This window comes from Danio rerio, chromosome 20 (assembly GCF_052040795.2).
Source record: "Danio rerio strain M-AB ecotype USA chromosome 20, GRCz13ab, whole genome shotgun sequence".
Lineage (NCBI taxonomy): Eukaryota > Metazoa > Chordata > Actinopteri > Cypriniformes > Danionidae > Danio > Danio rerio.
This window is the reverse complement of record NC_141040.1, coordinates 30,091,779-30,104,529: the sequence shown is the minus strand read 5'-3', so window position 1 is coordinate 30,104,529 and position 12,751 is coordinate 30,091,779. Positions and strand designations below refer to the sequence as shown.

At 35.6% G+C, this 12,751-nt stretch overlaps 1 protein-coding gene across 1 annotated transcript in view; it reads right to left on the bottom strand.

Annotated features, from left to right (window-relative positions):
• syne1a (spectrin repeat containing, nuclear envelope 1a) overlaps window positions 1-12,751 on the bottom strand; it is a 238,807-nt gene that overhangs the window by 171,347 nt on the left and 54,709 nt on the right. The window contains exons 8-13 of the mRNA XM_087298227.2: window positions 10,479-10,574; window positions 9,861-9,944; window positions 5,631-5,651; window positions 5,201-5,293; window positions 4,935-5,113; window positions 4,609-4,805 (exon numbers count right to left, since the gene is read on the bottom strand). Coding sequence (XP_087154353.1) covers window positions 4,609-4,805; window positions 4,935-5,113; window positions 5,201-5,293; window positions 5,631-5,651; window positions 9,861-9,944; window positions 10,479-10,574 — 670 coding nt within the window. The remainder of the gene's footprint in view (window positions 1-4,608; window positions 4,806-4,934; window positions 5,114-5,200; window positions 5,294-5,630; window positions 5,652-9,860; window positions 9,945-10,478; window positions 10,575-12,751) is intronic.

The following is a 12,751-nucleotide window of genomic DNA, read 5'->3' as shown; positions in this document are numbered from 1 at the left end:
TAAAATATATTTGACAACATTTAAAGTAATTAGCTTGAGTGCCTTTATGAATAAAAGAATGAATTTTATGCCAGGGAATGTGCATTTTAATAACGCAAAATGAATGAAATTACATCGATATTTGTTGCTTTACATAACGTAAAATGATAAACATAATATCAATGAATTTATACGTAAAATAAAACATTCACAAACATAATTAATAATAAATTAACAAAAAAAATGCTATTTGAACTGAATGCAAGATGGACATGCTTCAAAAAACTCAAAAAAATGTTGTCAATGAATGAAACTTTAACATAACTGTAACTTTTAAACATAATTTATTGTTTGATAATAGAGATTTAGTTTAGTTTTTTTTACATCAATTGTGTAGTATTTACAAAGTTACTGCTTGGCTTTACTATTTTAACATAAAACGAAACATAAATCAATATGATTGATGCATTTTGATGAATCGGATTGCAAGTACATAAGGGAGAAACATTCGAATTCATACTTGGAATTAAAATCTCCCTTTTCCACTTTCAACTACTTCTCTGATTGATGAGAGAGAGTCTAAAGGCAGGTTTATATATAGTATATATATATATATATATATATATATATATATATATATATATATATATATATATATATATATATATATATATATATATATATATATATATATACACATACACACCAGATGGCTTGAATAGCTCTATGTCAGGGGAAAATTATTTATTTAGATTGATTGGGTTGATTTTGTAAGGGTAGAAAACAGCAAAAAAAAAAAAAGCAAAAAAAAAAAAAGTTAAAACTGTTTTTACGGTTTTTCCAGAGAGTCAAACAGTATTCAGATACAGAAATTTACCAATGAAGTGTAAAATTACACTGTATAGTCTTTACTGTATTAATAATTCAGTCAATTCATTCTTCATTACAGTTTCAAATGTTGTATGTTGTCCCTGAATGTATTTATGCAAATGATAAAATTTCACTCTGTTATTGTTATACTTTGCAATGAGTCCACAAATGTCATGTATTCTCAATTGTTGATCAACTATAAACCCAACTCAACACTGCACATCCTGCGATGTGACCATTGCAGACACACACATTACGTTATCAATGCTCACACAATATATTGTGCAGCCCTACTCCACTTAAAACAAAGACTAGTAGGACAACATAGCATTTTTATGTGTTCAGCTTAGCATTAAATTCAGGATTGTCAGAAAAGAAAAACGATTTTTTATGTTTTTGATTATCTCTGGAAGTTATTGAAAGTGGACTAACCTTTTAAACTCAATTTACATATTAGTGTCATCCAATTGTGATTGTATAATTTTAGGTGTAAAAAAAGATCTAAGCCATATGCAGTCAACAAAATGTTTCAAGCAGGCCATTAAAACAAAGCATAAAACAAAACTTAAATAAATGGTTGGTTCTGCACTGAAACTCTGTCTCACATGTGGCCCATGATAACAAAATCTCTTCCAAAAAGTAGGTTTGTCATCATCTTTTGTTTGAAATTTTTCCCCCTGATTATAGTTGATAGTTCTGTGACAAATTGGATTTATTAGATTTTTTGTCGGCCTCCTTTCTCCTGTTTTTGTGCATCCATGCATTATCATTTAGCTTTAACGTGGCATGAAATTACCTACACAGATTTCAAACATCATATGTGCAATATGCTTTTAGTGGTATTTTGAAATTCAAATACAGTAGTCAAATACAACTTCCTAATACTGGTAAACTGAATTATGACAACACCAGGAAATGCAGAATTTGAACCATTCATTTTTTTTCAAATACTTTGTACTATTTGATATGGCATATATCATATTTTAAATATCAATTTCATATATTTTATATTTTTAGTTTTAGCCACACTAAGTACAGTATTTATATTTTACAAACACATTTCATAATGTCACCCACTATCATTTATAAGTTTGGGGTGGAAACAATTTTTAATGGTTTTGAAAAAAATTAAATTTCAAAATCATTTTGCTCATCAAAGTGTGCCTTTATTTTAATAAAGGATGAACTAAAACAAAAAACTATTATTACAATGTCAAAAACCAAACAACATACAGTACTGTCAAATGTAATTCATTGCTGTGACGCACAGATGAATTTTCAGCATCATTACTCATTATATACCCATTATTCAGAAGTCATTTTAATATTCTTATTTGGTTTTTAACAACAATTTTATATCTTTGTGGATGTTAGTAAAAGTCCTATTCAAAGTGCAATGTCTAAAAACTAGACAAATTAAATCAGGTCCAGTGGAAGCCACACTGATGGTTCTCCTAACAAAAGACCCATGGTTGACAATGTCCCTTGACTTTCCGGTTAGTATTTGTTCAGTCAGCTTTGCCGTGGCTAATGGGCCACTAATCGTTTAAATGTCAAACTTCATTTGTCAGACTTCTGGTAGGAAGCTCAGATGGTGTCTATGAGGTCTAAGACTTAACCCCTCAATTAAAAATTCATCAATCACGTCCTCTGTGAGTGGCATGCTGCTAATTAGAAGTTAAGCAATTGGCGCATAGAGACTCGTGCAACACAATTTGGATGTACATGGCCAAAAACAATTATTTTCCTTTAAAGCATTGCTATTATGCCCAACACCTTATTATTCTCCATTTGAGCTCAATTGTGGTCAAATGTTAATCACGGAAGTGTCTGAGCACATGAAAGCCATAATAACTACTATCACAATGAGGTGTTTAATTACTTAAATATTGCAGATTATAGTTTACATCAGAGAGAGAAAGAGAGACAGAGAGAGTGTCTCTAAAAGCAACGAAAACAGTGTCTTCCTCTGTCCACATTTTTGGTTGTGCATTTCATGCGATTAATTCAAAATTTGTCAGATTCTTTGCCACAAAATCGTGTCACATTTAACTGGTTCCAATCAATTTTCACAAAACTACTCCATGTGTGTGGACATACAAGATTCCAGCTATCAAGATTCTGATCGTTTGCTCGCACATTTAAACAGATGGTTTTTCCATCATTGATGATATATTTTCTATAAAGATGCATAATCTATCAGTGACCATATTAGTAGCAACCAATAAATTCTTTTTTTATTATTAAAGGTCCCATGAAATGTTGTGAAATGTTCTTTTTTATTCAACGTTTAAACAGACAGAGGACAAAATAACTCCTCCCCTTTAAAAAAAAAAACCAACCAATAACATTTTGTTTTATTATTTGAATACATTATTTCAATAACTGTGTGAAAAGCGTCTTGAAGGTGGCAGGGCATGTCAGATACTATAGAGCTCGAGGATTTTTTTCCTTCACTTTAGTCAATTAATGAGGTTTGCTCCTCGCCACTTTCGCCACTGGCTTGCTTGGTTTTGGGACTTATGGAGCTGCGCATTGATGGATTTGCTCTTCAGTGTTTGGACTTTCAGCAGTGAAAATTAAACAACACTGAACTGAACTAAACTGAACTTCAACTCTAAAATCTAGACTGACAGTTTCAATTTACTAGAACTACTTTGTTAAGCTGCTGTGACACAATCTACATCGTAAAAGCGCTATAGAAATAAAGATGAATTGAATTGAATTGAATTGAATTGAATTGAATTGAATTGAATTAAAAAAGACCAGGATTGCCAAGACTCAGCACTGAAGGGCCAGTGTCCTGCATAGTTTAACTCCAACTTCCCTCAATACACCTGCCTGGAAGTTTTTAGTATGCCTAAAAAGAACTTGGTTAGCTGGTTCAGGTGTGTCTAATTGGGGTTGGAATTAAACTCCTTGAACTGAGTTTGCACCCCTGCTACAGATTTTTGACTGGTCCGGATTTGATGAGAAACTAAAGTATGAGGTGACGTGAAAAAAATATTAGTCCATTTAAGCAGAAGTGACAAACGTTTGGATGTTTACATCAGTTTTATATCTTCTAAATGTGATTTTATTGAGCAGACTAGCTTATAGATATCCTTAAAACTAACAATCCACTTATGCTGCACTCACAATAGAGTTTGAGCTTGCCCCCGGCACGGGATAAAACAAGATGATTTGACATCGTGATTGGTTAATATTTTAAATTTCTGTAGAGAGAAGTTATATTTTCATCTTCTATTGGTCTCACAGATTCACATGATGCGCTTTTGTTAGCCAGAGTTCACCAAGCTTGAACTTTTGAACTCAGCAACATGTGAAACTTGTCACACAAGCTTGCGTTTCTGCTTTGTGGCATTTGCCATTGAAATCTATGGGGCAAAAAAGTGCAATGTGACCTCGATTTTACTAACATCTAAAAAACGTTATTGGGCCAATAGGCAAATAAAGTATCATCTGATCCACCTCTGATGGATGCTGCTGGGCATGAGGGTTTGATGGATGCCTTCCACATTATGGGTTATCAGTATCGGCCCAAACAGACCCCTGAATGAAAGAAGTGATTCTGTTTTCTCTACTTTATTTCTGGATGTTCTTCCTGGCTTTCCCAGAGATGGGTTGTGGCTGGAAGGGCATCCACTGCATAAAACGTGCAGGATAAGTTGGTGGTTTGTTCCGCTGTGGCGAACCCAGATAAATAAAAGGACTAAGCCAAAAAGAAAATGAATGAATGAATGTTTTAACTGGCATCACCTTCAGGGTCAAGTAGTCGTGGGATGCCCAACTCTCGCTCAGCCAACGAGAAGGCCTCCTCTAGGTTCTCCCTGTTGCCTCTCCTCCAAACACGCTCCATGTTAACCAGATGGGGTCGCAAAGCAAAGATGACAGCATGAAAAGCCACCCCTGTGCGCCAGCTGGGGCCAAAGTCCTTCACATCCAGACCCATTCTCCTGTAAACACAAGTATGTACATAATGTCAAAAGCCAGCAAGAATGCAGTCATATGCTATACTTAGGGAAATGGGATTATGGAAGTGAAGAATAGTATATTCATTCATGTATTAGCAGTACAGTTCTTACTTTGTTGCTGTGTTCTGGACCCATTTAAGAAGGGCCCTCTTGGCTCCGCCCTGAAAAGAAAGGCGGGGCTTGCGTTTGACTGGCGGGCTGCTGGTCTCAGTGCTGTTGGAGCTTTCCACTGATGAGTTGCTGCTGGATTGAGGCTGTAGGGCTGGTAAATGACTGGTCAACTCCTCGATCTGAACCAGGACATGGTGAGGAAGTGATTATTATATTTAAGATTATTTATGGGTTTTGAGTTGTTTATTTATCATAGCTTATTTTACCTGGAAATATAAGATGATGGTCCATATTAACCCCAGCACAATAGAGGGTCTGCCATCTACCACATCTGTTGTGTTGATGTTAACCAACTTAATCTGTTAAATACAAAAATAGTATTTATAATAATAATAATAATGAAAAAGTATATCCATAAAATAAAATACACAATTTCTTGGAATTAAGTACAGAAGTCATGTGGATTTTTGATATAGTGCATTCATTGTTTTTTTTTGTTTTTTTGAAAGCCACAATACAATATTAAAAATGTTTTAATTGCTAAAAAACATTCTCTTAAATTAAAATAAAATAAAATAACATTGTTATCTTATTGCTAATCAGGTCTTTTAGCAGTTCAATTGGAAAGATCCCGATTCAGAAACTGATAATGTCAATCAAAGAAATTACAGAGTTACAGGAAAAGGTCACACTAACCGGAGATCCTCTGTAGGCCGACTGAAACAGAGACAAACAATAGGAGAAAGACAGAGAAAAGAAGAATAGAGGTTATTACATGCTGTTAACAAAAGTGTGTCCCATCAAGTGAAGGACAGGTGATCTCAGCTCTGAGATAAAGCAAAACCCTTCAGCCACAGTCAAGGTCTGTACTCCTGAACCCACTAATACACACGCACAGATATAAACCAGCCAAACACACAAGCTGAATGACAAAAACACACTTATTTACTTCTTGATAACAAAAGAAATACCAATTTAGTTAAAAAAATTTTTTAAAAAATAAAAGTTTTAAAAAAATGTCAATTTTGAGATTTTGAGACTTTGTCTTTTTCCACCTTCAGTTTAATAAAGAAAGAAAGAATCCAAAACACACTTTCAGATGTTTCTTTTTTCACACTTTACTAATTAGTGCATCCAAATTACAATTACAATACATATTTTTACAGGCTGATTTCTGAAAATGTGTTTTTGTTTTTCTCCTGCATTGAACCATAAAGTAAATCTGCATGTTAGCAGCAATTTTACACACCAAAAGCACAGTTTTACTCATATCTGTATTCTACAGATGGAAAGTTAATATATAATTTCCCTGATAACACACAGCATTTTATTTCCCCTAAAAAACAAACATCTAAACATCTGTTCACTGTATTGTTTTGATTTATGAAGTGATAAAAGTCATTCCCTAAATCCTCACTACACAACGCCTTGCCTTAAAACAAGAGCTAGAGTCTATATGCATGCAAATTAATGTGTAATTAATTAAATAATGCCTTGTTTGCATATTTAAACATACTGTTTTAGAAAACTTGTAATACACTGAAATGTTTGCAATCCTTTACATAATCAACCAGAAAAGTAAGGTAAAAGCTATTTGTTTTTGTGTGTGTGTGTGTGTGTGTGTGTGTGTGTGTGTGTGTGTGTGTGTGTGTGTGTGTGTGTGTGTGTGTGTGTGTGTGTGTGTGTGTGTGTGTGTTTTCAGCATCTTGCCTTGAAAATCATTTCATTGAATGTAAAAGTAGAATTGAACAAAGCATAAAAGAGTGCCGGGCTCTGGTTTCTCCCACTGCGCTCCACAGGGAATAGAGAGAGAGATGAGAGAGGGATGACAGAGACAGATAAGATGCTGAAAGACTGTAGCTTACGAAATGAATCCTGAGCTCCTTGAGAGATCAGATACACAGTCAGACAGACCACCTCAGGAGTGGGAGGCTTAGCTCAGCTTCATTCACTGACAGGCCAAATAATTACCGGCTGAACACAGACACACACTATATCAAACATCTATATCCCCAGAGAGATGATGTGAAAACAAAATATCCGTGTATTGGTGGAGGGGGGTGGCATGTTTTAAATATCCATGGTTTACTTTGTAATAACAAAGGTAAATCTCTCATTGTTATTTCCTAACTAATTGGTCAACTAAGGAATGGACTGGTGAAATATTTTGGTAAAATGAAAACTAAAACATTTTAAAAACACGGAGTAGGTATAGATTATTTCATTCTTTTAAAAGAAATCTGCACATCATGATGATACATTATTTATATATATATATATTTCTTCTGGCTAGAAAGATTTTCTTTCTTCAGCTACAATATAAGCAGTTTTTAAATGCATGTTTTTTTTTTATCAATTTTAAGGTCAAAATTATTAGCCCCTTTAAGCTCTTTTTTTTTTTTTTTGATAGTCTACAGAATAAACTACTGCTGTACAATAACTTGCGTAATTACCCTAACCTGCCTAGTTAACCTAATTAACCTAGTTAAGCCTTTAAATGTCACTTTAAGCTGTATAGAAGTGTCTTAAAAATATCTAGTAAAATATTATTTACTGTCATCATGGCAAAGATAAAATAAATCAGTTATTAGAAATGAGTTATTAAAGCTATAATGTTTAGAAATGTGCTGAAAAAATGGGGCTGATAATTCTGACTTTAACTGTACATATTGGTGCATTTAAACAAAATAGTTGTAATAAACAGTTACAATAAGAGTTTGGTCACTTAACATCTTTATGAATAAAAATATAATATATTTAAATGCAATTGAGATGTTGCAACAATAACAAAATGTATTATTTTTATGGTTCTCTTGATTTTTCCTTTGTATACAGAATTTATGTAATATTTTCCCTAACATTTAATTCAGTTTACATATTTTTGCAATGTGATCTTAACTCATTTTGTTAGATTAGTTCCGATTTTGGTTTTACTGACTAATTGTTATGAAGCAGACGCTAACAACAGACACGCAGATCCACATGCAGTTCATTAAAGGGGAGGTCGTAGAGGTAATGGTCGAAAAACAGGAGTCAAATAACACAGGCAAAGGTCAGGCTAGGCGGCAAAACGGTGTCAAGACAAAGATCAAAACACAAAATCAAACAAGGAAAAATGCTTCGCAATGTTCGTGGGAGAAACAAGATTTGGCAATGTGAACATGAAAGCGAGGTGCTGGCAGCTGTCTTTCTGCAACACTCACATGGTCGACCACTGAAGCTAAGCAGGTCTGTGCCCAGTCAGTACCTGGATGGGAGACCACATGGGAAAGCTGGGTTGCTGCCGTAAGTGGTGTTAGTGAGGCCAGCAGGGGGCACCAAACCAGTGGTCTGTGTGAGTCCTAATAGAATAGCGATGGGGACTCTATACTGCTTAGTAAGCGCCTTTCGGGTGAGACGTTAAACCGAGGTCCAGACTTTCTGTGGTTGTTAAAAATCCCAGGATGTCTTTAAAAAAAGAGTAGGGGTTTCACCCCAGCATCCTGGCCAAATTTGCCCACTCAGTCCATCATGGCCTCTTAACCCTTTCTATATCATAATTGGCTTCATCACTCTGTGATCAGCTGGTTTGTAGTGCAATATGGTGGATCCTGCACACTGGTGGTGGATAAGAAGATTGCCCAAAAACATGTGTAATGTGCTTTAAGTACCCAGAAAAGCGCTATATAAATGTAAGGAATTATTATTATTATTATTATTATTATACATAGTCTATGTAATCAGTGAGATGAGCTACAGCTGTGTTTGGGTGCAAAGAGTTCTGGGAGTTGTAGTTCATTTGAAATACTGGAAGTAATCTCCAGTGGATAAAACACAGCTGGCAATCACAACACTAATCTAATGTTCATACACAAATATCTTCTTGTAGAGATTCCTACAGAAAGTAATAATTTTAAAAAAGAGATCTCTAAGAGGTGTACTCATTTACATTGGTCACTAAACAATAAGTAAATATAAGCAATATTGTGAAATAGTACTAAAATTGTTTTCAAAAAATGTTCAAATAAATTATTTTCATTCACTTGTTATACTTCAGTTATTTATTTATAATATAATTAATTTAGTTCAAAATAGTCAAATGTTCTGCTCTTTTATGATTAATTATTATTGTGCTGTTAAAAAAATATGACAAAAAGTCATGTTACTTTAACATATTTAAATAAGTTAATCAGGTTTCAACTAGATTTTTTTAATCATACAAAGTTCAACTTAATATGTTATCAATAAGTTAGATTGATTAATGCAAAAATTTAAATGACTAGAAAAGTTCATTGTTTTCAACAAAAAAAATTAAGGCAGCAATATGTTTTACAGTGTGCCACTCAATTATTAATAATGTTTTTTAATAATATATTTTAAAACGTTGAACACATTTCTTATGGTTTCATATGTTTGTACAATGCACAATTCATTTACTTTTCTGATTTCTTTTTAAACAGGAAATTAAAAAATAAGTTTATTAGAAATAATATCTACACATGCTGAAAGCATAAAAAGTACATAACTTTACATTATCACCTATTTAGTCCTTTAATTTAGTCATAGCAACCACAGAGAGAAGAAGAGTCTATTAGGGAAGCTCATCTCCACATGTGAGACACCACAGACTGATTTATAATACCATGACTCAGGACTAGACTTCAATAACGAGAATGATTTCAGATCCGAGGTGTCAACATCACCTCATAAATCTACACTCATCATCTTCTAATGGATTCCTAAATCTAATACTTGGCCGTGAAAAATGAATTAAACATAATTCCATGTCGTTCGGAATGAGAACTGCACATAAAATACAGAAGCAGCTCTTGTGGGACAGAGCAGAATCAGAGTGGAACGGGAAGAGGTTGTGCGGGTCAGAGTGAGTGGTTATAACCTGGAGCCGTACACCTGAGCAAAAAGCACTGTGGGAATGGACTGCCTTACCCTTCTGCCCTCCAGAAACTTGAGCGCTCTTCCAACGTTGGCGACCCAGTGGATTCTCCTCAGCTTGCGGCCCTGCTCACACGGCTGTCCGGCGGGAGAGGATACACAGCAGACAAAAGGAAAATGGTGGAAGACAGAGGAAAATGTAAATACCCAGCAATGAATGGGGAGAAGGAGATGAAAACAAACAGAAAGAGACAGCAAGACAAGCAGGAGAGTTATATATAGTACAGAGAGAAAAAAATGGGAAAATAAGATGACACCAAATAGATGGCAAGAGAGATGAGTTAAAAAAAATCAAATCCTCATGTGCAACTTGGTACAGAGTATTGATTGTTACAGCATTGCAAATACCTGAGGCACCACAAGCCTTGTGGGACTGTTCAGCGGTAGTATGGGTTTTCATGTGTGGGAGTGCTAATATTGTGCAGTGAATACACTATCTTTGGTAGCATCATTTGTATTGTATTGCATTTATTTTTGTCAATAAAATGTTTAAATAAAACATTGAAACAAAGCTTTTTAGATCTAACTGCAGGAGAAAATGCTTGATACTAAAGTGATTTGTACTATGGTGATTAAGGAAAATCAATGCCAAAGATACTGAAAGTAGCTTACCAGTTTATGACCTGACAAGACTTCAAGGAGAGCCAATAACATCACTCCATCTTTAACATCTTCAAAAAGATCTGAGACCACCAACGGAGGATTACGCTGAGAAGAAAAAAAACAATCAATTAATGATTTTCTGTTATGCTTCAGTGATTTCAATACTTAACAAATGTGAAAGAAATATGAATGGTAGACAGACAGATATAAATATAACATGATAAGAGAACATCAAACAGAACAATAGACAGAGTGACAGACAGATGAAAAAATAGATAAACTATGTTGTAAAGGATATCAGACAGAGCGGATGGAAAGAATCAGATAATGAGGGAGAGACAGAATGGCAGAAAGAGGGAGATAGAATGATAGACAGACAGACTGAACATCAGATAAAATGACAGACAGGCAGAATGATAAATAGTATGATAGACAGAATAATAAAAGGTCAGACATACAGAACACAGAATAATAGAGAGGCAAAATGAGAGACTTGTCAGACAGACAGAATGACAGAGAGACAGAAGGAAAAACAGAATGACAGTAAAACAATATCAGGGAGTCACACAAAACGAGAGAGACAGACAGAATGGCAGAACAGCTGACAGAACAGGAGAGTGAAACATAGATAAACCATGCCAGACAGAATGATAGACAGACAAAATGAGAGACAGATGAAATAACAGACAGAATGCCAAAATAACAGACAAAATGGGAGATAGACAGTCAGAAAATCAGACAGACAGACAGAATATCAGACAGTATGACAGAAAAACAATGTTAGACAGAAAGATGGACAGAATAACAGACATATTGGCACACAGACACCTAACTATACAGAACAACAGTCTAAAAATTAGACAGAAAGACGTCAGACTGAATAACAGACAAACAAATAGAACAACAGACAGAAAGAACAACAGAACAGACAGAACAATAGACAAACACAAAACAGAACAATGGATGGATGGATGGATGGATGGATGGATGGATGGATGGATGGATGGATGGATGGATGGATGGATGGATGGGTGGATGGGTGGATGAGTGGATGGATGGATGGATGGATGGGTGGATGGGTGGATGGATGGATGGATGGATGGATGGATGGATGGATGGATGGATGGATGGATGGATGGGTGGATGGATGGATGGATGGATGGATGGATGGATGGGATGGGATGGATGGATGGATGGGTGGATGGGTGGATGGATGGATGGATGGATGGATGGATGGATGGATGGATGGATGGGTGGATGGATGGGTGGATGGATGGATGGAGGGTGAGAGGGAGGTATGTAGGTAGGGATGGATGGATGGATGGATGGATGGATGGATAGACAGACAGACAGAACTACAGACAGACAGACAGACAGACAGACATACTGACTGACAGACAGAGAGAACAGACAGTAAAACAGAACAGAAGACAAAAAGAAAGAACAACAGACAAATAGAACTACAGACAGAAAGATAGACAGACAATAAAACAGGACAACAGACAAGCAGATAGATAGAACAACAAGCAGAAGACAGACCGACAGACAGACTGACAGAAAGAAAGAAAGACAGAAAAACCTAACAGACAGAACAACAGACAAGCAGACAGACAGAATGACAGACAGACAGAAAGAAAGAACAACAGACAGACAGAACTACAGAAAAACAGACCAGACCGAAAAACAGAAGAAACAGAACAACAGACAAGCTGACAGACAGAACAACAGACAGATGGAAAGAACCACAGACAAAAAGAACTACAGACTGACAGAACAGACAAAAACAGAACAGACATGAACAACAGACCAACAGATAGGCCGACAGACAGAACAACAGACAGAATGACAGACAGATGGAAAGAACAACAGACAGAAAGAACTAAAGTCAGAACAGACAGAAAACAGAACAGACATGAACAACAGACCAATAGATAGGCAGACAGACAGAACAGACAGACAGACAGAACACATACACACAGTAGTTGTGATATTCAAGGTTTAAGTGAAACTCTTTCCAGATTAAAGAGCATTGGAGGCTTGTGCTGTCAGTCAAGAGCTTAAGAAGCATCCAAAAAGACTGTAAAAGTGCTGATTCTGAAGACGACACAGACTGTCTGACCCAGTGAAGCCCCTCCACTAATCCATCCACAGCCCCTCTTTACCCAAACACCACATCCAGGATTTCTCTGAAGACATCAGTCACATGACAGGGATTTGGAGGGGAAAGCAGCCGGGTGGCAAAGTCATTCATGAGAAGATTAACATGAAAAAGTGAAAGTGTG